The sequence below is a fragment of the Bos taurus genome, chromosome 12 (assembly GCF_002263795.3).
Source record: "Bos taurus isolate L1 Dominette 01449 registration number 42190680 breed Hereford chromosome 12, ARS-UCD2.0, whole genome shotgun sequence".
NCBI lineage: Eukaryota > Metazoa > Chordata > Mammalia > Artiodactyla > Bovidae > Bos > Bos taurus.
Window position 1 is genome coordinate 79,079,626 of NC_037339.1, and position 27,939 is coordinate 79,107,564.

The 27,939-nt window shown below is 43.4% G+C and overlaps 1 protein-coding gene across 1 annotated transcript; it reads left to right on the forward strand.

Moving 5' to 3' along the window:
- Positions 1 to 123: 123 nt before the first annotated feature.
- Positions 124 to 27,893, forward strand: ERCC5 (ERCC excision repair 5, endonuclease). Its single transcript, NM_001035276.2, is given in 15 exon segments — positions 124 to 595; positions 5,766 to 5,941; positions 6,861 to 6,976; positions 7,365 to 7,451; positions 8,502 to 8,562; positions 12,162 to 12,305; positions 14,670 to 14,877; positions 15,204 to 16,322; positions 18,433 to 18,680; positions 19,031 to 19,150; positions 19,478 to 19,691; positions 21,344 to 21,488; positions 23,953 to 24,153; positions 25,268 to 25,352; positions 27,214 to 27,893. Coding segments are annotated over 15 exon segments (3,606 nt in total). The 5' UTR covers positions 124 to 507; the 3' UTR covers positions 27,808 to 27,893.
- Positions 27,894 to 27,939: the final 46 nt, after the last annotated feature.

Genomic DNA, 27,939 nt, shown 5'->3' on the forward strand with positions numbered 1-27,939 from the left:
CAGGGGCCGAACCACTCCCTCACTTCCGGAATGCATCGGCGCAGCGGATATACGTCATCGTGGGGAGCCAGGACTTCCGCCTTGCGAGACGCATTAAATAGCATCTGGGGCGCTCCGTTTCCCGTGCGTGTACGCCTGAACTTGAGGAGATTGGGGTTTTCGTAGGAAGTTTTTCTGGCTGTTAAATCTTGCCTGCGCCGGCCCCTCACCCTGGTCGTCCGTTAAGAGTGCTAACGTTTGGGCCAGAGCGCTGGAGGAGACGAGGACTTGCCCCTCAGCGTCGCCAGTTTTCTCTGGTCCCGTTTTTCTTCCGCAAGGCCGTGTCAGTTTCTGGAAACTGCCCATTTCGACGGGGCCGGTTTTTCCTAGACAGCTGCGGGCTCTTAATTTTCCGACTTTCCGAGTAGAAGCCGAGAGTGCTCTTCCTGGGCCCGGGGCGGCGGTGCAGCCGGGCGGGGAAGACTTGGAGTGAAAAGCCGCCCGCGACGCCGAGGACACAGCTCCCTCATGGGAGTTCAGGGGCTCTGGAAGCTGTTGGAGTGCTCCGGGCGGCAGATCAGCCCTGAGACGCTGGAGGGGAAGATCCTTGCCGTGGGTATCCTTTACGCGGCGTCGGCGCTGGGGATGCTCGGTGGACGCCAGGGTTTGTTTGTTTTAATGGAAGGATAACTGCTTTACAGAACTGTGGTGTTTTCTGTCAGACATGAACGTGAGACGCCAGGGCTTTTTGCTCTCAGTTTTCCTGGGGCGCAGAGCGGCGTTGGAGGGGCAGCCCGGGGGAGTCTCACGCCGGGGGGAGTAGCTATAGGATCTTCCCCTGGACGCTTCCTTCCTAAGTGTCTCATTTCCTCCCGCTTTGCAGTCACAGCTGCCTGGACTGGAGTCTTAGGCCCAGCGCTCTACGCCTCTCTACAGTTCTTTTATCTGGGAAGTGGAGGTGATAACAGTCTCTACACACACAGCTGGTGGGAGGAATAAAGGGAATATTTAAATGAAAGGAGTTTAGAAATAGTGTCTGGCCCTGTTAATATTGCAAATTCTGAAGGTGTTATTCTGGCTGGGAGATCAGCCTGGAGAAAACGAAGTCGACTTCCTACCAATAGTTTTGCCAGCTGTCCTGAGTCTTGCCCGTTTATATTTATGAGAGGAAGAAAAACGTGTGTGGACATGTGTTTTACGTTTTCTTTTTTTAAAAGTAACTTACTTTTTTTTTTGTTACGATTTTTGGAATAGGAAATTCGTATGTTACAACACCGCAAAGATTTCAAAAGGTGTACCGTGCGTTATTTTCCTCCTAACCTCTGTGATGGACTTGTTGGTGTGCGTGTTTGGCTGGTTTTGTCTTTAGAATTAGATGTTATTTCCTAATTACGGAAACAGGTGAAAGCTGTTTCTGAAATTTTAGTGTTTTTATTCGTTAGGCATTCTTCATTATCTGTTGGAGAAGGAAATGGCAACCCACTCCAGTGTACTTGCCTGGAGAATCCCAGGGACGGGAGCCTGGTGGGCTGCCGTCTATGGGGTCACACAGAGTCGGACACGACTGAAGTGACTTAGCAGCAGCAGCAGCTTCATTATCTTTCTGTTTTTATCTTTCTTTTTTTTTTTTTCCTGAATGTTCTGTTCCAGAAGCTGGTGGTACCTTCCACCAGTTCCCTAAGTTGGGACGTATGACTAGGGGCTCCATGCTCTGTGGAGAAGACAGTGCTGCAGTAGTTGCTGTGGTAAATGCACTGTCAGAGGGGGTGGGGATTCAGCAGGAGGAGCCATTCATTGACTTCGGTTGGAGACAATTCATATGTAATGGAAGAGTGATAATTTTTTTTTTTAAGTAAAGCAAGACGATGATAATGATGATGATTATATATTTTTTGCAATGTGGGTAATTTAAAACACATCCGTAATGAATGGTGGCTTAAAAGCTTTATGCCTGATAGCTTGTGGCAAAGGTTTGTGTTTTAAGTACACGTGCTGTGGCCGCCCTCTAGCGGTTCCTTAAACCATTGCTTCCTGAAGGTTTTCTCCGTGGAACTATCAATATCTATCCATAGGAATGAAAGCGGTATTGTCAGGAACCCTTAAAACGTCAGCAGAAGTTTATATCAGTTTACATTCCAGCCCGTGTGAGGAATTAATAGTTTGTAAAATGTATTCAGGTGTTTTGGTTTTATTTGTTAATGAAATTACCCTTGGCCTACTAGGTTCATAATTTATTCTTGAATCCCTGAAATAAATTGTTTGGTCTTTTTACCATTTGCAGCTGAGTGTCTTGTTTATTTATCCAATATAAATGTTTGTGTCAAATAATAAAGAATTAATAATTAAACTTTTGTCTCTTACGGACCTTAGCATTTGTAAAATACACTGAACTCTATTATTAACAAAGTATTACACTCTGTGTAGGCCCCACCTGCAATGTGGGGGGCCTGGGTTTGATTCCTGGGTTGGGAAGATCCTCTGGAGGAGGGCATGGCAACCCACTCCAGCATTCTTGCCTGGAAAATCCCTGTGGACAGAGGGGCCTGGTGGGCTTCAGTCCATGGGGTGGCACAGAGTCAGACATGACTGAGTGACTAAGCACAGCGGGTTCAGTAGCCTGTGTTTCAGAAGGCTCATGTCTAGTTCCAAAGGATAACAGAGTTGAGAGCCACCGATCTGAAATTAGATTTTCTCATTCCCTGGTAGCTCAGATGGCAAAGAATCTGCCTGCAGTGCTGGAGACTCAGGTTCAATTCCTGTGTTGGGAAGATCCCCTGAAGAAGGGAATGGCTACCCACTCCAGTATTCTTGCCTGGAGAATTCTATGGACAGAGGAGCCTGGTGGGCTACAGTCCATGAGGTGGCAAAGGGTCCGACACAACTGAGTGACTTAACACTTCATAAAATTGAATGAGTTAAGTAGAAACTTACTCCATCTAATACAGTGGTGTAGCAACCGGAACAAAGCATTTAGAAATCTTGACCCAGTACAATATAGAATTAAGCCAACACCAAATCATACTTCCAGGATGGACCCTTATCTGACGTCTTCTGGTCCTCACCACTGCATTCTGCTTTCACTCAGGCTACTGTAACTGGCTTAAAGCAGGTTTCCTTGTAATGATAGTTCATTCCTCACTTGGCCACCGGGGTGAGCCTTCAGTGACATCCTTCCAGTGACCACAGATACATCTCGTCCTCTCCCTGCTCCTCTTGCACCCGCCACGTTGGCCTTGAACAGAACACATTTCTGGTCCAGGGCATTTGTGTTCGCTGTACCTCCAGCCTCACTGTCTTCTCTCATTTGCTCAGATCTGTGTTACTTCTTTGGACAGGCCTTCCCCATCTAATGTAGTCCCTGTTGACTCAGTAAAGAATCTGTTTGCAATGCAGGAGACCTGGATTTGATCCCTGGGTTGCAAAGATCCCTCTGGGGAAGGAAATGGCAATCCACTCCAGTATTCTTGCCTGGAGAATTCCATGGACAGAGGAGCCTGGTGGGCTACTGTCCATAGGGTCAAAAAGAGTAAGACGTGACTGAGCAACTAACTTTCATTTTTTCCCGCACCTAAGAGCCATTGACTCTCAATCATGTTTTTGCCCATTTACTCTGCTCTTAGTTTTTTCCTTGGCACTTACCAACAACCTAATGTATTCTATAGCTATACTTGATTTTTATTGTTTGTCTTCCCTATTAGAATTGCAAGTTTCTCAGGGGTGTGGACCCTGTCTGTTTTGTTCATGGCTTTATTTTTCACTCTTCTATCCTTAGGCTTTTGGGTATGCCTAGTAGCCCACAAATATAGGAGTGAATCTAGCTTGCTGTCCACTAGTTGGTTTATGTAGTGTTTATTCAGTTAATTGTTGATGGGCCTTGTCTTTTATGGTGGTAAGTTAGGTAATGTCATTCATACAAATATTTTAACTGCTCAGCTCATCTGATTGCAGATCTTTGTTGCCTCCTCTGTACGCTGAGAGGGAGAGCTGTGCCAGGCAGTGTGGTTTAGGCACATCACGGAGCTCACAGTCTGGACTGCTCCCCCACTAGATTGTAAACTCCATTAGCGCAAACGCTTTGTTTGGTCTAGTTATGTATCCCCGAGCGCATAGAAGCATTTCTGCTGTGAAGTCAGCAAGGTGTTTTTACACAAGAGTGGATCACTGGACGTCTTAATCTCGGCCCAAGGGCTCAGAGAGGGAGGAGCTTTTTCAGGCTGGGGAAGGAGCGTGAACACCTTGCAGGAAGGAAGGAGCTCAGTGACTCCAGGCTTCCAGAGAAGCCCAGTGGCTTGACACGAGCCAGGAGAAATGAGCAGAGGGCAGCTCATTGAGGGCTTCGCAGACCTGAATGAGCCTCAGATGATATCCTAAAGGCAAAGGGAAGCTTCCCAGGGGTTTTCACTATAGGTATGTTGGTGAACTCTAACGTAGAGTTTCAAGATAGAAAGGGAGAACTGATGGGACCTGGCAGTGCTGGGTGAGGGGAAGGTATGGGGTGGCGCTCAGGGTTCTGGCTTGAGCGAATTGGAGAGATGTCCACTGAAACGGGTGTGAGCAGCCTGGTGCGAAGACAGGGAGCTCTTTTTTTTTAAAATTTTTTTATGGATCTCAGGTTTTGCTTGTGTCAAGTCTGCAGTGACTGTGAAGCAGCAGGTAGAGATGTCAACTTGGTCATCCATTCTGGGGTCAGGAGAGCTCTGGGGCAGAGGTCCATGCCTGGAGTGTGGGGCTGTGGGGGCTGCAGTTGCAGGGGGCCAGAGGTAGCCTGGATGGACGCTGCAGACAGGAGGAAAGGAAAGGGCCTGAGAGCCACCACCGTGGAAGTGAGCACTCTGATGGTGGGCCAGGGGAGTGGGCAGAGATCCAGGGAACGCAGCAGAGGGCTGTGTCCTTCTCTTAGGAACAAATAGAAAGCAGTTAGTTAAAAAGCACTTTGTAGTGAAATTTAAAAATAGGAGATGACTCCAAGAAGAAAGCAATCAGTTGTAATCACAGCAGAAGATAACTACTCTTAACATTGTGTTGACCAAAAAGTTTGTTCCGGTTTTTGTGTAACATATTATGGAAAACCCTGAACCATCTTTTGTGTCAACCCAATATTTTGAGGTCTGAGCTTCAAGTATATTTAACATACTGCATATGTTACAAAATAGATTTATACTGTCCATACTTTTGTAACCTGTTTTATTTCTTCCTTTAATAATATTTTGTGACTGCTTTATGTGCTTAGCTTCTATTTTTAAGGGTCACTTGGATTGCAGCAAATCATGATATCATAATCTGATTTTAAAAAAAGACCAATTGGAAAACTTCCATTCTTCATATTTTCATTATTATAAACAAAACCACCTTATAAGTCACTCTGATTATAAGTCTGTGATGACTTCTTGAGGATAAGTGTGTGGAAGTGGAATTCTTACATAAAAGAGAATGTAGATTTAAAGTGTTTTGCTATGAATTGCTAAATCGTTCTCCAAAAGAGTTGGTTAATTTACTAAAATTTCATATAGATCACTGGTTTCTTTTAAAGAAGTTCCTTTCAATTAGACTTTTTAAAGGAGACATGTGCCTGTGTAAGCTTTTACAGTTCAGGATGTAAACAGTGATGACAGGAGCCCAACTAAAGTGAACTCACTTTAGGGAGATTCCAGTAGGGCTGAACATTTTTCAGTTTCAAGTGAATTGGGATGAGTGCTCAGTTTTAATGTTTCAATAATATCAGGCATTGGGGATTTGTAAGGGGAGGGAAGGATTTGCAGAGTGTTTTCCATGAACAATTCTTCTAGATATTAGCATCTGGTTAAACCAGGCTCTTAAAGGAGTCCGCGATCGCCACGGGAACTCCATAGAAAACGCCCATCTTCTCACTTTGTTCCACCGACTCTGCAAACTCTTATTTTTCCGAATTCGTCCTATTTTTGTGTTTGATGGGGATGCTCCACTATTGAAGAAACAGACATTGGTAAGAGTTATATATATATATATATTTTTTTCTTTCTGCATTCTTAGAATTTTAGTTCAAATTTTAATTGACCTAAAATTAAAATTTTCTTCTTAGAATTTTGGAAACCAAGACTTACTTTGACATATATCCAATTTAATTCAACTTTTAAAAATTTATCATAAACAGATAATTTCTTTTCAAAGAAATTTACCTCTGAAAACATTGTATAACATGAGTGCAATAATATTTAATGTTTAATAAAACTATTAAAGTTAACAGTAGTTATAGTAAAGAGTTTTCCCTTTGGATTATCTTCTTAAGTGTTCTACAGTTAAACTTACACAGTATTGTATAGCAACTATATCAAAAAGAAAAAGAATGTTTTGATAGTCTTGCCTTATATTTAACTGTAAGCTCAGAGACTATTTCCTTTTTCCCTGTTTAGAAATTTCTTACAAGGTATATCTGTACGTTTTAGGATTTCTTTTGACATCATTTTGGATATGGAAGGGCAGAGTTACATATAAGTAATGTGTTTTTATAAAAACTAATACCAGAAATTGGCTTTGACCTAACAGTAGCATTTTAAAGACTAGTTAATTGATGTAATAATCCCTTTAGGGAAGCATTTACTTAATTATATAGTATTAAGTTTAGGCTTCTTGGGAACATTAAAGGACATTTAAAAGAAACAAAGTAATGGTTTCCCAAATACATTGTATAATAATTCATTAAGTAATACTTAGAAACTCTGGCTGTCCTTTACACAACAAAAACCTGAAGCTATTCACTTGTACACTAATTAGGAGAAAACACTAAAACAGCTATAATCTGAAAACTCAGAAGACAAACCAAATTCCATGGGGAAAAAAGCCACAGAATTGTTTTTAATATACTAATACCCCAGAATAAAATCCTATATTCTTTCTTCTCACAGGCTAAGAGAAGGCATAAAAAGGACTTGGCCGCCAGTGACTCCAAAACAACTACAGAGAAGCTTTTGAAAACATTTTTGAAAAGACAGGTTATCAAAACCGCCTTAAAAAGCAAAAGGCAAGCAGAGAATTACATTCATTTCAAAGATGAGCATTTTTTATGTTTGCACTGAATTCTGTGATTCCCTTTCTCTAATAAGAGGACTCAATGGAATGTCCATTTGACTGAGTGAACTGAGGTGACAGTTCTCTGATCTTTGAGAATCAGCTTTGACAGTGAGAAGGAAAAGCTGCCAGGTTGCATGGCTTGTATGTTTTACTCTCCTAACAGTTTTCTTCATGCCAAGACCAGGTTCCCTCTTTCTGGAGGCAAGCAGGCCAGCAAGGCAGAACCCATACCCTGGTTTCCCCTTCTCAGCTGGGTTTGTGTGTTCAATGGGGAATATTACTGACTCTCAAAATACTGTTTCCTATCATCTCTGGTGAAGCCTCTGTGTACTTTTCAGGGAGGAAGCTCTTCCCAGTCTTACTCAAGTTCAGAGAGAAGATGACATCTATGCTTTGCCACCTTTACAAGAGAAAGAGAAAAACAGGTAAATGTTTTAACTATTTAAAAATGTCATTGCTGCATTCAGACAGATTTAAACCTTTATGTTTTACTTAAATGATAAGGTGTGTTGGATTAATGCATCTGCAATACACATTCTCGACACTTAGATTGGTTTTTAAAGGCTGCATCTTCTATTGACTCCCTTAGTGGTTTGTGGTGGTTTCCTTTCTTCATCCTCAGGAGCCTGTGTTAGCATTGTTCATTTAGAGTTTGTGGAGACGTGGATTCTGGTTTTTCTGACTCTTTGTTGACACCTACCGTCTCAACCTGCTTCTCAGCCTGGCATTTTCTCTCTCACCATCACTGAAGTCTGCACACACAATGTCCTCCCTGTTAAATCCAGTGGCTGCTTTGCAATTCTCAGGCTGATGTAGTGTCCATATGGTCCTGTTCTCTGGGGACCTCTCTGGTCGCTCTTCCTCCTGCTGGCTGATAATCCTCAGTGGCTTCTCTGGTTGAAGTGCAGGTGGAGGGCCGGTTTGTCCCCCCTGCCCCAACCCCGACCACCCCCATTCCTTTCCCAGGGCTCCTGTGAGGCCACACAGCTTTTGAATCCCCGCTGCCGCCATCACCGTGTCTCGAGGTTACTGGTCTGGCTTCCGTACTTCTGTCTCCATCTCTGATCTTACCCTTTTGGAGGAACTCCTATCAGGCCCAGTTTCTGATTTGTAGTGTAGAACCTGTTAAAACTCAAATCTGATACTGTCGTGTCCTTGCTTAAAACATGTTCTAGTTTCTTCTTTTTTCTCCAAGCAATGTAATTGCGAGAGAATTCAGAAAGCTCCTGCAGTGAGGTGACTCTTAATTGCCCCTTTGGCAACCTGCTCTGCGCTGGTGGTGGAAGATGTTAGATCTTGCTATGATCGCTCCCTTACAGGTGTCCCTACCATATGGTGAGACCAAAGATGGCACAGTTCTTGCCATCTTATTCACCACTGTAGCTTCTGTAACTAGCAGTGCCTTGCACTCAAGAAATATTTTTGTGAGTCATCATTAAATCATAGGTATTATAAATGGTGTGTTTGACTTTCAGTTCAGAAGAGGAGGATGAAAAAGAATGGCAAGAAAGGATGAGTCAGAAACAGGCATTACAGGTATTTAAATAATTTTTGAATGCAGAATTTATTCTATTATTAGTATTTGAAATGAATAACATGAAAATGAATGCTTTTAATGAGTAGTATGGACTTATGAATGTTCTTGATAAGAAAGACAGATAGTACCTTATTTGTTGTGTGTATATATATATATATGTGCATCATATATAAAATATACACATGCTCACAAACATATATGGAATTATGCATATCTAGGTATCCAAAATAAGCCATCTTTCTTTTTTAACCAGCCAGTAAATGAATATAATAATTAATGCTCATATAACAATAAAGGAAAGCACGTCACCCATGAATAACTTCTAGTAGCATTTTGCTGTATGTTAGTGCCCTCCCACGCTGTATGGTTGCGTATCTGTGTGTGTGTTGGGAAATGCGTGTGTGTTTCAAGGGTGCGTGGGTACGTACACATTTATGAAGATGTATGTTGCTGCACAGGCTGTAGCTATCTATTGCTGTATAACTTAGTGCTGTGACGACTGTCTTTTATTATCATCTTCTTCGCTGACCTGGGGGTTGATGAGCGCAGGGGGAAGTTCCCTTGAGCGTCTCCTGTGTGGGTGCAGTCAGGCTGGAGCTGGGACTGGAGTCCCTCCAGGCCTCCTCTCCTGCGTGCCCCGCTGTTGATGCTGGCAGTCCGTCAGAACCCCGCCTGTGTGTCCTGAGCTCGGGCACAGCGGCGCTGGGTTCCCAGGGCAGGAGCCCAGGAGGAAGTGACTGCTGGGCCTGTGCTGCCCTTTCTGACAGCCTTGGGGGATGTGCAGCCTCCTGTCCACGGTGTGCAGTTCACTGGCTGCCGGGTAAGGTCAGCACCTACTGGATGGGAGGGGAATTCATCCAGAAAAGAGAGTCGGAGAACCTGTGGACATGTTCTATCATCTAATGACTAGCATGCTTACAAATTGAACTTGTGCTGTGGATACATGTTTTTGAAATTTCCTGCAAGTTTCTCACAATAGCAGGTAACATTCTTTGATTCCCTTGTCTGTTTATAATAATATTTTAGTATGTCTGTTAGAAGACTTTTGATAAAATTGCAAGGTTCTTCAGCTCATGAAAATACTGCCTTATTAACACAGCAAGAAAGCACAGACTTGGTGAAGACCAGGGACCCTGTGGGCAGAGACCCCTGCAGTTAAGTCTGGGCTCCATTGCTCACTAGTTTAGAGATCTTAGATGCAACTTAGCTTCTCCATGGTGCTTTTTTTTTTTTTTTTAATTTTTGATGCCCTCCCTGTAGGAGTGATGAGATCATTCTTGAGGGAGAACACTGGAAGCTCTGAATAAAATGACTGGCATGTTTTAAGTGCTTGCTGGTCTACAGACACATAGCACACATACATACAAGAAAGCAAACTATTATTTTGTCTCCTTTACTAATGAAGAGTTTTAAAGTACTTTCAGTAATCAAGTTAAATTTAGAAAAGTTTTATACTTTTGTGTGTCTGTGAAATTTCTCACGGTTAATTTCACTTTTGGTTTTAGAAAGTGAAAGTTGCACAGTTGTGTCCGACTGTTTGCGACCCCATGGACTGTAGCCTTCCTGGCTCCTCTGTGCTCTTGTCCTAGAATTCTCTAGGCAAGAATACTGGAGTGGGTTGCCATTTCCTTCTCCAGGGAATCTTCCCAACCCAGGGATCAAACCCAGGTAAAGAATTGCAGGCAGATTCTTTACAAACTGAGCCACTAGGTTAAAAGCAACACAAAATGTATCTAACTAAAGCAGTTATAAGTATTATTTAAATTCGTAAGGCTCATCTCTGCCTCAGGGACTTTGCACTTGCTGTCCCTTCAGCCTTGGATGCTCTTCCCTGAGTAGATTTCTGGTGTCTTTCATGTCTCTGCTCACAGGTCATTATTACTATTTTTTTGCACTGGGCTAGAGCCGATTAACATTGTTGTGATAGTGTCAGGCGAATACAGGTCGTTTTTTGTGGAGTCTTTCCTATTTATCAAATATTTTTTTCTCTTTCTATTCTTCTAATCAACTCTATCAGATTAACTTGCTTTGTTTTCTCATCATTATCTTGTTCATTTATTTGTTTATCATGTGTTTTCTTCTTCTAAGAATAGAAGTTTATCTGGCATGATCTCTAAAGTACTTTAAACACCTAGAACAGTACATGGTATATTAGAGATGCCTAGTAAGTATTTCTTTTTTCTTTTGAATTAATGAATGTTGTTGTTCATTCACTCAGTCCTGTCCGACTCTTTGTGACCCCATGGACTGCAGCACACCAGGCCTCCCTGTCCATCACCATCTCCCAGAGCTTGCTCAAACTCATGTCCATTGAGTCAGTAATGTCATCCAACCATCTCATCCTCTGTCGTCCCCTTCTTCTCCTACCTTCAGTCTTTCCCAGCATTAGGGTCTTTTCCAGTGAGTCGGTTCTTTGCATCAGGTGGCCAAAGTATTGGAGCTTCAGCCTCAGCATCAATCCCTCCAGTGGATATTTTGGATTGATTTCCTTTAGGATTGACTGGTTTGATCTCCTTGCAGTCCAAGGGACTCTCAAGAGTCTTCTCCAACACCACAGTTCAAAAGCATCAATTCTTGGTGCTCAGCCTTCTTTATGGCCCAACTCTCAGATCCATACATGACTACTGGAAAAACCATAGCTTTGACTAGATAGACCTTTGTCGGCAAAGTAATATCTCTGCTTTTTAATATTCTGTCTAGGTTTGTCATAGCTTTTCTTCCAAGGAGCAAGCATCTTTTAATTTCATGGTTGCAGTCACCATCTGCAGTGATTTTGGAGCCCAAGAAAATAGGCTCTCATTGTTTCCATTGTTTCTCCATCTATTTGCCATGAAGTGATGGGACCAGATGCCATGATCTTAGTTTTTGAATGTTGAGTTTTAAGCCAGGTTTTTTATTCTTTCAGCTTCATCAAGAAGCTCTTTACTTCCTCTTCACTTTTTGCCTTAAGGGTAGTATCATCTGCATATCTGAGGTTATTGATATTTGTCCCAGCAATCTTGATTCCAGCTTGTGCTTCATCCACCCTGGCCTTTCATGTGATGTACTCTGCATATAAGTTAAATAAACAGGGCGACAGTATACAGCCTTGACATATTCCTTTCCCAATTTTGAACCAGTATGTTGTTCCACATAGGGTTCTAACTGATGCTTCTTGACCTGTATACAGGTTTCTCAGGAGGCAGGTATGGTGGTCTGATACTCCCATCTCTTTAAGAATTTTCCACAGTTCCTTGTTATCCACACAGTCAAAGGCTTTAGCATCAATGAAGCAAAAGTAGATACGTTTTTGGAATTCTCTTGCTTTTTCTATAATTCAACAGATGTTGGCAATTTGATCTCTGATTCCTCTGCCTTTTCTAAATCCAGCTTGAACATCTGGAAGTTCTCGGTTCATGTACTGTTGAATGAGTAAATGGATGTATTCCCTCACCTGTCCGTTCACTTTAATGCCTGTTGCAGATATGTATAACTGTATTTAGCCTACTGTAGATTATGTAGAACTCTGTATACAAGCACACACACAAAGTCTGGCATGGTGAGTAGAGTTAAGTGTATAAAATGTAAATGTCATGGTGTTATGTTTCACTCTTTACAGGAAGAGTTCTTTCAGAATCCTCATGCAGTTGACATTGAGTCTGAAGATTTCAACAGCCTGCCCCTTGAAGTAAAGCATGAAATCTTGACTGATATGAAGGAATTTACTAAGCGGAGAAGAACATTATTTGAAGCGATGCCAGAGGTGAAATATACAATAGCATGTTAATGTGTACAGTTAAGAGTGTCAGCAAAATTTTTTGTTAAAATAAGAGAATATTGATAAACATTACAGGATCTGTTGTTTTCAGTAAACAGTCTTTGCATATCTCTGTGATCCTGTGAAACATCATTTTGTATAAGTTGGCACTTACAGACACTTACCGAAGACCTCTTGACTTTCCACCAAGACCAAGTCTTGTCTCCTGCTCTGTGTTCTCACAGGTCCCTTTGGTATCTCTTTAGATTCTTAGCTCCCAGATGTGCCTACCTTGTGCACTTCTGTATTTTCAGCGCTTAGCTCAGTGTTTTTCACATAGTAGGTGCTCAGTAGTTCAGTCCTTAAGTTAGTTCATGAAAATTATTTTAATCCATCATATACATTGTAGAATATTTGCAGTAATATAGAACCTAATCACAGTGGAGAAGTTTGTTCTAACTTGAAATTCCAGGTATCTGTTCCTCTGAAGGCTAGAAGTGTAGTCTTCCCTCTTCCTCTTTCCTCTTCCCTCTTCCTGGACCAGGAATTGAACCACTCCCGTCTTCCCTTTTCCTCTTTCTGGATGGTGGTAACAGGGAATTCAGTGGTAAATTCCTCAGCTTGGAGCCTCTGATGGTGGCTCTGCAGCTGCAGAAATGGGAAGTGGGGCAGCGCGTGGAATCGGGTTCTGTTGAGTGTGTTCCCTGGTCTCACTGCACCATCGTCACTGTGTTTAGCTGGTGAGTGAGTCTCGTTTTCTTTCCTACTGCTACAACCTGTTCTTTCTAATATCATTCTCCGTTACCTTTACCTATAAACTTTGTAATACTGCTAATGAATGGATGTGGGGCTTTATTTTTTTCTACAGACTTTGGAACGTTTCTTAGATTGATAAGAAAAATATGAAAAAGGCAGGAGCTGTTTCTTTTCCCATCATTCCTTTCTGCTTTTCCATGAAGCACATGAATGTAGGAAAATGCCAAGGTGTACAGAAATAATGTACAAAGGACAGAAGTAAATTTATTTTCACCTCTGGGGAGGGATGAATCCGTGCTCAGTTTATCAACCAAGCATTTTTAAAAAATAATTTTTATGTATTTATTTTTGGCTGCACTGGGTCTTGTTGCTTTGCACGGGTGTTTCTCTAGCTGTGGTGCATGGAGAACTACTCTTTGTTGCAGTGCATGGGCTTCTCAATGCGGTGGCTTCTCTTGTTGGGAGCATGGGCTCTAGGGCGAGCAGGCTCAGTAGTTGGGGCTCCTGGGTGCTAGAGCACGGGCTCAGTAGTTGTGGGGCATGGGCTTAGTTGTTCCACAGGCTGTGGGATCTTCCTGGACCAGGGATTAAACCAGTCTCTCCTGCATTGGCAGGTGGCTTCTTGACTCCTGAGCCACCAGGGAAGCCTTCTGAAGCCCTCAGTCAAGCGTTCTATTTCTTGAGTGTGAAAGGACCTCTGGCTTGTCTTTGAGGAAATAGAATTTTGATTATGTAAACAACAGTGTATCAGATGGGAGAAAAAGAGTCAGTCCCAATGCCTTGCTCCATTTCTTCTCTTTCTGCCAACGTGGAGCCTCTGGGCTGGGTTGGCCAGGGTAGAATGGTGCACAGCCCATTGGATCTGTCATCCTGGTAGCTGAGGGAAGTTCTGAGTCACATAGGTTGGACCTTTGCACTGTCTGTACATTAGGCAAATGCAATATTGGTAATAATAATGTTGGTGAGATATGAGTGATCATCATAATCTTGGTAATAAGCTAGTATAAGGCTTAGCAACCTGGCTTTGACCCAGATCTGCCATGTAACTAACCACACGGTTCTAGAGAGGTTACTTAAACTGTTTAACTCTCAGGTTGTTCATTTGTAGGATGGAGGTAATGACTCTGTCTCCTTGGTGATTGAGTATAAAATGGGATAATGTATGTTAAAACTCTTAGAAGAATGCCTTACTCAGGAGATGCGCTGTAAATGTTAAGTATTATTAATAACTGACTACAATGATTTATTGTGTGTCTTTTGTGGACCAGGGACCAGCAGTTCACTTGCATTTTAAAAAACTGTCTGTTAAGCCACAGTCAACATTTCAGACTCCCTGGTGTGCATCCCACGTTCGATAAATGTTTTTTGAGTAAATAACTGAATCATAAACAGGATTCATGATTTCTTTTCTTTTGCCCAGTTCTTTTTGTTTGAAAGATTACTCTTTAACAAGGCAATTATGGCTTTCCCCTACTGTTCACATTTTACTTTTCTAGTGTAAAAATAGCACCAATGGAAAAACTCAGTTATCTCCTTTGGGGAAAAGGGTGGAAATATGGGAATACTATCTGTATTTAATGTATGAAATCATTCTGTTTATTTATTTTATTTTAGGAGTCCAATGACTTTTCACAGTACCAGCTAAAAGGCTTGCTTAAAAAAAACTATCTAAACCAACACATAGAAAACGTCGAGAAGGAAATGAATCAACAACATTCAGGGCAAATCCAAAGGCAGTATGAAGATGAAGGAGGCTTTCTGAAGGAGGTGGAGTCCAGGAGAGTGGTCTCTGAGGACACTTCCCACTACATCTTGATAAAAGGTACCACACACCATCACTTACTTGATGGTTAAAACCCAAAAGTATGTCGCGTCTCTGAATTCTATAAACTCCCACCTGCAGATAACATGAATGAAGGCCTACTTAATTTATTAACTATAAGTATTATTAATGTGATGATCTATACAACCATTAATGTATTAACTAGTACTGTACCAACCCACTGTAAAATTAATTAATCCCTAGTTTCTGGTTGAATGAGAATTTATAACTTCATCATGAGAACAAGTATATTTGTACTCGTCTAACTAGAAGCATGCTGTCGCCCTGTAGAACTACCTAGTGACACTGTTTTAATTTTTCTCAAGGTGTTCAAGCTAAGAAAGCCACAGAAGCGGATTCAGAGCCCCTTCCTTCTTGCAGCGAAAAGCATAGTGGGGCTTTAGACACGAAGTCACCTCCGTGTGAAAAACTGAAGCCAAAGAAAGAGCCCGATGCCTCCCCTCCCTCCCCGCGAACCTTGCTGGCCATGCAGGCTGCCCTGCTGGGCAGTAGCTCAGAAGACGAGCTGGAGGGCAAGCATCGCAGGCCGTGCGATGTGAAGAGCCCACCTGCTCCCGCCCCTGAGGGTTCTGTGTCCCCGCTGACCCTCTTGGCCATTCAGAGAGCTCTCGATGACGATGATGAAGATCTGAAATTGCATGCTAGTGTGCAGACAGAGGGAGCAGGCAGGAGAAAACCAAGACCGCTGGTGAGCAGTTCTGATGAGGAAGCTGTGGAAGAACCTGAAGTAAGAGATGGAGACAGAGAGCTGTTGACAGAAGCGCCTCGTGTTGCCAGTGTGACCCTCACAGAGGAGCATGTGATGAAAAAGAGTGATGAAAAAGAGCAGACAGACTCAGCTCCTTTACTGCGGACTGTCTTTTGTCAAGGCAGCGAGTCTAGCTTTCCAAAAGAACAGATGCCATCTATGCATGCGTTGAAGGAACCCTTTCAACCCAGTGCTGAGTCTACAGCTCAGGATGGAAAAGATCTGGTTCCTTTAGAAAGCACCGTGGTGCCACACGGGGATGCGCCTGGGCTCCCGGGGGAACCAGAGCAGATACCAACACCTCCGACAAGTCCAAGTTCTGTGTCAAGGAGTGGGACATACACCAGAGTGCCTGAGCCACAGCAGGCTCTTCCACCCGAGAGTAAAGGTGCCGCCTCTGTTCTCTCAAGTGATGACGAAACAGAACCTGAAAAAAATCCTGCCCCTGACGTCGCTGGCACCGCCAGTTTGCAAGAATCGAGTAACACCCTGAGTGTCGCTATAGACACAGTAAGTGACTTAGGAAATGAGGCACCTAGCAGTGCCCCAGAGCATGAGAATTTCTTGAAAACCATCCAAGAACATGAGTCCGTTGGATCTGCAGGCCAGGGTTTGATTTCGGTGCCAGAGTCCACGGAACCAACAGAAGTAGACTCCGAAGACAGTGAATCTGACGGTAGGTGCTTGCGCTTTCCTAAGAGATAAAGAAACGCAGGCTTTCACACCTGAGCATGGTCCAGGTCCACATTGTTCAGCTGATGAACTAGAGACCCAGAAAGGTCAAGTGGCTTTGCCAGGGACACATAGCTCATAATGCAATCTTGACCTTTCCTGGTAGCTACTCTTTTTGTTGTATTTAGGTTAGGGAGGAAGTGCCCTAGTTGGAGAAGGTAAAGGTGAGTTTCCCTTTAATTTTTTAGTTTTTTGTTTTGAAATAATTAGAAAGTTGGAAATGTTGGAAAAACTTCAAAACCTTCTATTTCCCTCACCTAGAGCCTCATTACTGGCATTTTACCACATTGGTTTTTCATCTCTCTGTATCTCTCTCTATATATACATGTTCAGTTCAGTTAAGTTGTTCAGTCGTGTCTGACTCTTCACGACCCCATGGACTGCAGCCCACCAGGCTCCCCCATCCATGGGATTTTCCAGGCAAGAGTACTGGAGTGGGGTGCCATTGCCTTCTCCGCCAGGCCTCCCTGTCCATCACCAACTCCTGGAGTCCACCCAGACCCATATCCATTGAGTTGGTGATGCCATCCAACCATCTCATCCTCTGTCGTCCCCTTCTCTTCCTGCCCTTAATCTTTCCCAGAATCAGGGTCTTTTCAAATGAGTCAGCTCTGCATCAGGTGGCCAAAGTACTGGAGTTTCAGCTTCAACATCAGTCCTTCCAATGAACACCCAGGACTGATCTCCTTTAGGATGGACTGGTTGGATCTCCTTGCGGTCCAAGGGACTCTCAAGAGTCTTCTCCAACACCATAGTTCAAAAGCATCAATTCTTCGGCACTCAGCTTTCTTTATAGTCCAACTCTCACATCCATACATGACTACTGGAAAAACCATAGCCTTGACTAGACGGACCTTTGTTGACAAAGTAATGTCTCTGCTTTTTAGTATGTACACATGTATATTATATATCTATACACATTTATGTACATTCAAACCTTATTTTTCACAGATTTCATATTTGTGAAATTGCCTACTCACTAAAATTTATTTCTTAGCTCAGAATCTGTCCTCACAGTGGTGTCTTTGTAGTCATCTGCAGACATGCAGAATGACCAAAAACTTGAGTGACCACACTGTTCCAGCTGAGGTTGAGTGGGAGACACTCCGCCTTCTTGGTTCCGCTCCCCTGCAGAGGTGACCAGAGGGTGGAGACTGGTGCAGCGTAGACCAGGAAGCTCCAGCTCTGGGGCCATCAGATGGGGCTGGAATCCCAACCCCCGCACCTGTTCATGGGGCCGTGCAAACACCTTTGAACTCACACTCATGTCTGTACTTCCTCTCCAGCGTCACAGCTCTCACTCCACGCTCTGAACTCTCTGTAATCTCCCTGGCTGACAGTGAAGGACCTTCCCCTGTCTTCAGTGTATTTACGTACTGGCTCATTCTCTAACCGCCTCCTGGTCTCCCTGGCCGCCTCCTTGGAGGACGGCTGTCTCCTTGGCCCCAGGCCCCATCCCCCAGCCCTGAGAGCCCCAGGCCCTCTGTCTTGAGTATGTCCTCAGACCCAGCCTCCTCCACCTAAAGTGGAGGAAGGGAATTAATCCATAAATGCTTTTTAAAGAGAAGAAGAAATATTGAGAGAGGGAAGGGACGTGGAAGACAAACAGCTGTTTCTCCCGTCTTGCTCCAGGGCTCTTTTTCTAAGTCACAGCTTTTTTCTTTGCTGTGTTCATAGTGAAACAGCATAAAAACGTTTTCAACAACCTCCATAATTGTGTACATACCCTGATAGTTCTTTTTTAATTTTAAAGCAGTATTAGTTAACTTAGAGAACATTTTTGTATAAAGCAGATGTCTAAGTATTGAAATCTCAGTTCCTAATTTCAAAGACAGTGCCAGTATATCTAGTTGAAGAGGCTTATTTTGAAGTTACAGACACTTATTACTAAATCTATTTAATAATAATATACTATGGTCATGTTATGTGTTTTCTGTTACTTTTAGGTCTTTCCTTTTTAGGGTAAAACACTTTTCAGGATTCTTTTGTAAAGCTCTTGATTTCAGGATAACTTTAATACTTGTAGACAAAATGACCACATTATTTTGATACAGGAAGTTTCATTGAAGTGCAGAGTATAAATAGCAGTGATGAACTTCAAGCTGAGTTACAGGAAGCTTCTAGACCTCCCTCTGGACAAAGTGAGGAGGAACCGACAGGAACTGAGAAGGAAGAAGCCACTGGTGACTCCGAGGGCCTCCCAAGAGAGATTTCTGAGAGTGAGGCCGTGGCTACTGAAAAACACGGAGAGACTGAGAAAGATGCAGAGGATTCGCTCCATGAGTGGCAAGACATTGATCTGGTAATAACGTGATGTTGCGCTTTCACTCATTGCTAAGGAAGCCAAGTTAAGTAGCGTTCGAGTTTCCCATGAATTGCAGGTTGAATCCTCACTAGCTGCTCATATTCATCTTCTTGCTCCTCCTGACGGCTCCTTTCTCGCTAGGTTGCTGGCTGGGATAGTGCCCGTTCCCCGTGTGAGGTAGTGGGGGAACTCGAAAGGTTTTACAGACTTGCTCAGAAACCCAAGTGGAAAGCTTCGTAAGGAGAAACAGCTTATTGGTAACTTTAGACTAAATGCAGACTTTTTTAGAACCAGTGAACTTAACTGGGTTATTAGTGTAATTGTCTACAAATGAAATTATTTTACAGGATGAACTGGAAGCTCTGGAGAGCAACCTCTTAACCCAGCAGAATACACTGAAAGCTCAAAAACAGCAGCAAGAGCGGGTGGCCGCTACTGTGACGGGGCAGATGTTCTTGGAAAGCCAGGTGGGTGAACAGCCGGGGCCTCCTTGAAAAATACCTGCCATGCTTCTACTGAATCAGACCTCCCGAGGGAACGTGCACGAAATGACACGTTTAGGCACGGCCTCCACTTTAAGGGCATGGCTCCCACTTCCGGGTGACGGCCCCCACCTTTGGGGCACGGCCCTCACTTCCAGGGGATGGCTCCCACTTCCGGGTGATGGCCTCCACTTCCGGGGCACGGCCTCCACTTTTAGGGCATGGCTCCCACTCCCGGGGGACGGCCTCCATTTCCGGGGGGAGGCTAGGTACCGCTCTTCTGCAGGGCTCATGGAGTGTCTCACTCTTCAGGAACTGCTCCGCCTCTTCGGCATCCCCTATATCGAGGCTCCCATGGAAGCAGAGGCTCAGTGCGCCATCCTGGATCTGACCGACCAGACTTCCGGAACCATCACCGACGACAGTGATATTTGGCTGTTCGGGGCACGGCACGTCTACAAAAACTTTTTCAATAAAAACAAGTTTGTAGAATATTACCAGTATGTGGACTTTCACAACCAATTAGGTAAGACTTCAGACTACGATTAGTTTTTGAAATTTACCTTAGGAATTTATATTATGAATTCTTTCTTTCCAAGGGACTAGTTGGTGTATTGATAGAAATGGTAGGGGGAGACCAGATGCGATCCCTGGGTTGGAAAGATCCCCTGGAGAGGGAAATGGCAACCCACTCCAGTGTTCTTGCCTGGAGTATGCCATAAGCAGGAACCCGGAGGGCTACAGTCCATGGAGTTGCAAAGAGTTGGACACGAGTGAGTGGCCAACGCTTTCACCTACATGTTTTCCTATGATGGTCATTTGCTTCTGTAGAATAGGATTTTATTGCTTTATTTTAATTGCACAGGGTCTTTGCAGAAAGCTAAGTTCAGGCTTTCTCGAGTTAAGGTGACTGGGGGCTACTGTTCACTGTAGTGCGTGGGCTTCTCATTGCGGTGGCTTCTCTTACTTCAGGGCACAGGCTCTAAATGCACGGGCTTCAGAGTTGTGGCTTCTGGGCTTAGTTGCTGTGCAGCATGTGAGATCTTCCCAGACCAGGGATCAAACTCATGTCCCCTGCATTGGCAGACAGGTTCTTATCCACCATACTACCAGGGAAGTCCAGAATAGGATTGTAAATTCAGAATGAAGAAATTAAAGCCCTTGTCGTGTTTAGATGTCTTCTGCAGTTTCAGTCATCAGACCTGGTTACACTCAATTAGTTACCTGCACTCTCCAGAGTAAACCGGAGGTGGCAGAGAGGGGAGGCAGGTACGAGTCACTCCCTCCGGAATCATGAGCCTCAGGGTCCTGTGTTATTTCTGGCAGTGATCCCTTATCCTCCCATTCCTTCAGCAAATACACACTGAGTGATTCCTATATGCCAGTTGTTGTTCTCGGCATTGGGAAGTGGGGAAACAGCAGAGAATAAAACAGTCCAGCAGAAGACACAGATGATTAAAAAACACATAAATCATAATTTGACAGCGGTGTGAGCCAAATAGAAAAATAAAGCCACCAAAGAGAGGCAAGAGTGTTCTCCAGTCACACTTGTTTGTGGTCAAACAAGGCTTTACTAATCGTACCTTTGTGGCTGGAGCTAAAGGAGAAAGGAAGCAGGAGCTATAGGGACCTTGGGGTGAGCATGTCAGACAGAGGGGCTGGCATGTGCAAAGGCCTGGAGGCAGAAAGAAGCCTGCTTGGCATGTTCTAAAGATGCATGGAGGTGGTTTCGGGCTAAATTTTGTCTCCCTAGAATTCATGCGTATAGAGTGGACTTGCCTTGTATGAGGAGGCGGAACAGTAAGGAGCAGGTTGGGGGACAGTGAAGATCTGGGCCTGACTGTGTTGTTTCTGAGATGCCCATGTGACGTCCTGATGGACACTTGATTATGTGTGGCTGTGGTTTAGAGGAGAGGTCTCGGAGAGAGCTGCATTTGGGGGTCACAGGTTATGGGGCATTGAAAATTGTGAGGATGAATGAAACTTTAAAAATCCTAATGCAATGTCATTTACAAAAAAGAATCCTATTTCAAATAATGAAACATATCTCTGGACATTGGATGAGGATATACACACACGTATATTATCATTATAAGAAAATAGTTATAAATCTTATGTAGTAAATGTTTATAAAACAAAAGATGTAAAAATATGTAATAATAATTTTTGCTCTTACAGGATTGGACCGGAACAAATTAATAAATTTGGCCTATTTACTTGGAAGTGATTATACAGAAGGAATACCAACTGTGGGTTGTGTTACCGCCATGGAAATTCTCAACGAATTCCCTGGACACGGCCTGGAACCACTCCGAAAATTCTCGTAAGTCCTTTTTTAATTTCTTTACTTCCGGTGTTTATATATAAACACCCAAATTAAACAGGACTATTACTTACATCATGAACTGTCACAGTTCATTCTTCATTGGAAAAGAAGGAGGAGGTAATGGTTGGGATTCTAAAGTTTGTTTTCCCTTTTCTAGAGTTTGAGGAAATCAGAGAAGATTCTGTTTAGATTATGTTTTTTATCTGAGCTAAAGGATACGTAGCCAGTCCTGTAGGATTTCCTGGGAGCGTAGAAGTTACCATTTCATTCCTTCACGTATTTTTTGAGTAGCCATTATGTGCCAGTGTGCTGGGCTGGAATAGAAAGATGGCCGAGTCACAGGCTGTGCGCTTAGGAGCTGCCGCACGCTGGGGCCAGGGGAAGCGTGCGTGTACTGGTGCTTCTGTGTCTGAGCGTGCAGAGGGAGATCGGCCAGACCGGAGAGTGGGAATATATGTCTTAGCTCGTCAATGGCAGATAGAAAAGGGCATGGAAAGGGTGAAGCGCAGGAAGACAGAGTGTCTCCTTGCTTTTTTCTCTGCTTTCCCTTCTACCCAGACCCTGATCGATCACTCCCCACTAAAGCAGAGCTACTCCGAGTCTACGGGCTGAATTCAGCCCAGCTGTGTATGGTTTGACCTACATAGTATGTTCTTCTTTCATTTGGAGTTGGCTACCAGCATTGAAATTGGGGGAGAATTCACAGAAAATTTTGGAGGAAGGGAAATGAGACCAGAAAGTGCCGAGTCCAGATTCCCAAATAGTCCTAAAACACAGAAGAGCAATTCCACTCCACTGGGTTGGTCAGGGCACGAACCCTTCGGTTTTATATCACAGTCACTGCCACTCGCTGTTGTCCCCCTGAAGCTCAGCTGGTGGGCAGGTCATCATGTTTGTGTTCAGTGCCTGGGCCGCTTGCTTTAAGGAGGGGTGATCCTTTTGGCTTGATGGGTTTGCTGTGCTGCTGTTCCTAGTGGCAGTCATGATTACTGTGTCGAAGGTGAAAATTCACAGCCAGTAGGAGAGACATAGCGGTATTCTCCCGTTGCCCTCTTGGACGGTATTATAGAACTGATGAAGATGGATCTTTTGTTTTTTTTTCCTTTTCACATTTTGATCCTGCACAAAGACTGCAGTTGGCCTTTCTTAGCACTAGAGGGCGCTGCTGCCTTGGTGAGGGGCCGCACTGACGGAGACCGAGTCTGTCAGTTCCTAGGACTCAGTATTGAAGCAGTGATTATGAGTTTTTTAGGTTCCATTGAATGAATATATTGGAAAGGGTTATATTTATGTTTTTTTTTTAATTTTCATGCTACTTATTTATCCTAACTATATAAAATTTTCTGGCTGTTGGCTGCATTACAAACTACCTTAAGTCTCAGTGACTTCATGCAGCAGTAGTCACAGATTTTGCTCATGAATCTGCAGTTTAATCAGGCTGCATGGGGATATCTTGGCTGATTCCAGGTGTGTCAGGGGCACCTGAGCTGGGCCACTTGAGATGGCCCGCTCCTAGCTGGTGAGTGGAGCTGTCAGCAGAGCTCAGCCAGCAGTGTGGACCGGGGGCCTGGACCCTCTCCATTGGACCCCCTCACAGCATGTCGGCAGCTTTCAAGGCAAACAGTCTAGAGACAAAAGAGACAGAAAGTGGAGACTGCAGTCTCTGAAGGCCTGGCAGAGTCACTTCCTTGGCCACAGAGCTTGCCCGGCTCAAGGGGAGGAACATGGAACCCTGCTTCTTGTTGGGCGGAGGGGCCAACATGGGCTGTAACCCACCACAATGATTTGTACTCACAATGGAAAAATTGAATAAAGAATAAAACATAAAGAAAATTGATAGCTGTATCCTCACTTAGGACATTGCCTAGCACAGAATAAAGAAATAGCTGTTAGTGTTTTATTATTGTAAATACCACCCCCCCATGAACTTTTTCTCTCTTTCTCCACATATGTGTATTTTTCCCAGTACTGGGATCATATTTGATGTAGAGTTGTATTCTGCATTTTTAAAATTTGACAGTCTTCATGGTATTTTTACATTTTATTAAATATTTTTGGGTTCCTCATTGTAGTTGACTTGAAGTAAATAATACAGATACATTACATCAACTTGGGCTTTCCTGGTGGCTCAGCTTGTAAAGAATCCGCCTGCCAATGATGGAGATGCAAGAGACGCAGGTTCGAACCCTGGGTTGGGAAGATCCCCTGGAGAAGGAAATGGCGACCCACTCCAGTATTCCTGCCTGGAAAACTCCATGGATAGAGGAGCCTGGTAGGCTCAGATCATGGGATTGCAGAGTCTGACACGACCAAGTGCACGCATGTGCATACATTATTTCATTTTACCACTGGGAAAGACACAGAGGAGTTGTGGCTAACCTTTAAGTTTAGCTCTTTGTCTGTGGTGCATCAGCTACAAGGTCTCACTGCTTCATGAAGACTGGTTTCCTTTGCCTTGTAGAGAGTGGTGGCACGAAGCCCAGGAGAATAAGAAGATAAGGCCGAATCCATATGACACCAAAGTGAAAAAAAAGTTGCGCAAGTTGCAACTCACACCTGGCTTCCCTAACCCGGCCGTGGCGGACGCTTACCTCAAGCCTGTGGTGGACGAGTCCAAGGGGTCGTTTCTGTGGGGCAAACCCGACCTCGACAAGATCAGAGAGTATCCTTTCTCTTCCTCAGACACAGGGAACATCAAGGCAAAGTGTGTGTTGGTTTAAAACCTACGAAACATGAACTTGGATCACTTTTTTCTTAATATTGCTTTAGCTAAGATGCTCCTTTCCATTCCTTTCTCTCCATTTTTTTTTTTTTTGTGGTTAAGTACACATAACATAAAACGTTACCATTTTAATGATCTTAAGTGTACTGTTCAGCGATTATGACATACTTTCTCATTATTGTGTAACCGTTATCACCATTCACCCCCATATTAGTCTTCTCATCTTCTGTAACTAAAGCTCTGTACCTAGTAAACACGAGCCCCCCGTCAACCTCCCGACCCTGGCCACTGCCATCTGCTTTCTGTTTCTGTGGCTTTGACCACTCCATGTACGTTCATCACGTAAGTTACACCATACTGTATAGATCTCCTCATGACTGGCTTATTTCATTTGCATAATATCCTCAAGGTTCATCTAACTGTAGCATGTGGCGGACTCTCCTTCCTTTTTAAGACTGAATACTGTTCCATTGTATGTAATATCACATTCTGCGTATCCATTCATCTGTCGACGGACACTTGGGTCCCTTCCATGTTTTAGTTATTGTGAATCATCTCTTTAGTTTTAAGGAAGATCTTTATTTGAAATAAATAGTGATACGCAATCATATTTAAGTGTTTATTCTGAAAGAATAGAAAAGATGATTAGGTTTGTTCTTTTTATTACTGTTCTTTTCTGCATATTTAAATAATCACCTGGATAGATATTTTAAAGTTTGCAGTAGTATTAATCTAACTACATCTTTTTCTCTCAAAGAAATATATGTATGATATCAGAAGTTTGTTTTTATCCTAGATTAGCCTTTTTTTTCACAGTCACTAGTCTTGGGTGTCCTAAAATGAGAGTTGGATGTCTTTTATCTTAGAGAATATTTATAAGAACATACTGCCATTATGTTGGAGTAATTTGTTATCTTCTTTTACCATTTTAATCTTTATAAATATGAAAATCTTTGGAGATATGCGAAGTGGAGTCAAGGGTGGGTTTTTTGGACCTTTTTACTTATCACTTGTAAATATCTTTAAAAACAGTGTAAGCCTTAACTGCCTGCATATTTTGTCAGCGGTATTTTGGCTGGAACAGGACGAAGACAGATGAATCTCTGTTTCCTGTGTTAAAGCAACTGAATGTCCATCAGGTAATTGTGACAGCTCTTTTCCTAAGTTCAGGATAGTGAGTAAAATTAGGAAGGCTGTGATGGCCAGCTGTTAAAGGCCTGTTACTTTTACTTTGTGGGGCTTCCCTGGTGGCTCAGACAGTAAGGAATCTGCCTGCAATGCAAGAGACCTGGGTTCGATCCCTAGGTCAGGAAGATCCCCTGGTGAGGAGAACGGCTACCCATTCCAGCATTCTTGCCATGGACAGAGGAGCCTGGCAGGCTACAGTCCATGGGGTCGCAAAGAGTCAGACAGGACAAAGCGACTGTAGAAAGAGGCCTCTGTATGGCCCTCAGTTCCCTTGGGTAGGGAACAGCATCTTGTTTTATCCACGAGTGTGTTCCTGCCCACACAAGAACCTCCTCTCACCCAAGAGACAGCCCATGAAATGTACATACAGGTAAATCATTCTGCAGATTTCAGGCCAAATCCTGCAAGATACATGTTCAGATTAAATCCTTTTCAGTTAGGTCGGGTTAACCTTGAAAAAAAGAAAACGCAAAGCTGAAGTAGACTGCCTTTCCAGAAAGTTTCGTGTTGTTTGGTGACTTTCTGTGCTGATCGCCTTGTATGCCCACCAACAAGAAAGCTAGTTGGCTTAGTAACTGATTACTGCTTAATTTCAGATAAATTTTGTTGTAATACTGTTCTCCGTTTTCATTGTAGAAGTTAATATAAGTTTATTTCTACGAAATTAGAAAGTGGAAAAAATGAATTAAAATTACTCGTTGTTTGCTTCCTCCAACATAGAGGTTAATATTTAGGTCTGTTTTCTCTTATTTTTCCCCTCCTTCCCACATATATTTGTCACCAGACATAATTGCAATTTGATACAAATAATACCTCCACTCATTGGTTAGGGTAAGTTTTTTTGTGCATGTGTTTTGCATAGCTTTCATTTTGAATGACCAGATTACATCATTTCATCAAAGAGATTTAACTTAATTGGCTCACTTCCCATCAGATCAGATCAGATCAGTCGCTCAGTCGTGTCCGACTCTTTGCGACCCCATGAATCGCAGCACGCCAGGCCTCCCTGTCCATCACCATCTCCTGGAGTTCACTCAGACTCACGTCCATCAAGTCAGTGATGCCATCCAGCCATCTCATCCTCTGTCATCCCCTTCTCCTCCTGCCCCCAATCCCTCCCAGCATCAGAGTCTTTTCACTTCCCATAGTGGACTTTAAATTTTCAGGTTTTCGCATGGAATGCTGTGATGGACATCAGGCATATAACTTTTCTCAAACAACTATTTTTAAGGAATGACTTCCTGAAAGTGGAGTTTTAGAACAAAAGTCAAGAATATTTCTTACGACTTTTAATATGTAATACTGTGAAGTTGCTTCCTAAAGGTATCACGGTGACAGTGTTTTTAAAAGGAAAGAATAGAATTTAGAAACAGACTCCATGATATCGTGTTGCTATAAAAGAAGATGATTTTGTCCGTAAAAATATTTAACTCTCTTTGAATGCTGACAAAGGGATTTCTTACTTGATATGTGGGCAGAAGGATTAGTTGAAAGAGCTGGCACTTTCAAGTATGATGTTGAAAGAAGAATGTACTGCCAGCATTCATTTGGGAGAGATGGACTTTTTGTTTTTGCATTCTCTCCCCTTTTAAAAAAAATGTATTTATTTCTAATTGGAGGATAATTGCTTTACAGTGTTATGTTGGGTTTTTGCCATACATCAACATGAATCAGCTGTAGGCTTACCCTTTTGAAAAAGGATGAATTAGTATTTTCTGAAAGAGTCATCCAGTGCCACTAATAATAAGGTGGAATTCTTTGCTTTGTAAAGTTTACTTCCTTGTCTGATCGAATATTATTTCATTTTTTTAGACACAGCTCCGAATTGATTCTTTCTTTAGATTAGCCCAACAGGAGAAACAGGAGGCTAAGGGTATTAAGAGCCAGAGACTTAACAGAGCTGTGACATGTATGCTGAGAAAAGAAAGAGAAGAAGCAGCCAGTGAAGTAGAAGCAGCTTCTGTTGCCATGGAGAAAGAGTCTGAGTTCCTTGATGAGGCGAAAGGAAAAACCCAGAAGAGAGGCACAGCAAATAGATGGAAAGAGCCATCCAGCCCGAAAAGAAAGAGGCTTTCGGATTCTAAAGGAGGGAACGAAAGTGGTGGGTTTTTGGGGGAGGCCTACCTCTCGCAGTCATCCGAGGCCTCTTCAGGTGAGGATGCGGAGTACTTCCCTGCGATGGGCGTGCAAAGGGCGAAAGCGCCCGGGGCGTCCAGAGCCCGCTCGTCAGCTGCACAGAGCGCAGCACAGCCTGCTTCCCGGAGGGACGGCGGGACCACCACGAGCAGCTCCAGCGACGACGATGATGGGGGGAGGGCGAAGCCCGTGCTGGTGACCGCCAGGCCTGTGTTTGGGAAGAAAAAGGGGAGGCGCAGAAGCACGAGAGGAAGGAAGTGGAAAACCTAACCCATGCAGCCTCTGTGATTGGGCACAGCTTAACGTTTTGTGATGAATTTGTTGTGGGGAAATAATAAAATTCACAGTATTTGCACAGTCTTTGTTGTGTGGCTTTTAAAAATATGGACGTTGAACTGGACA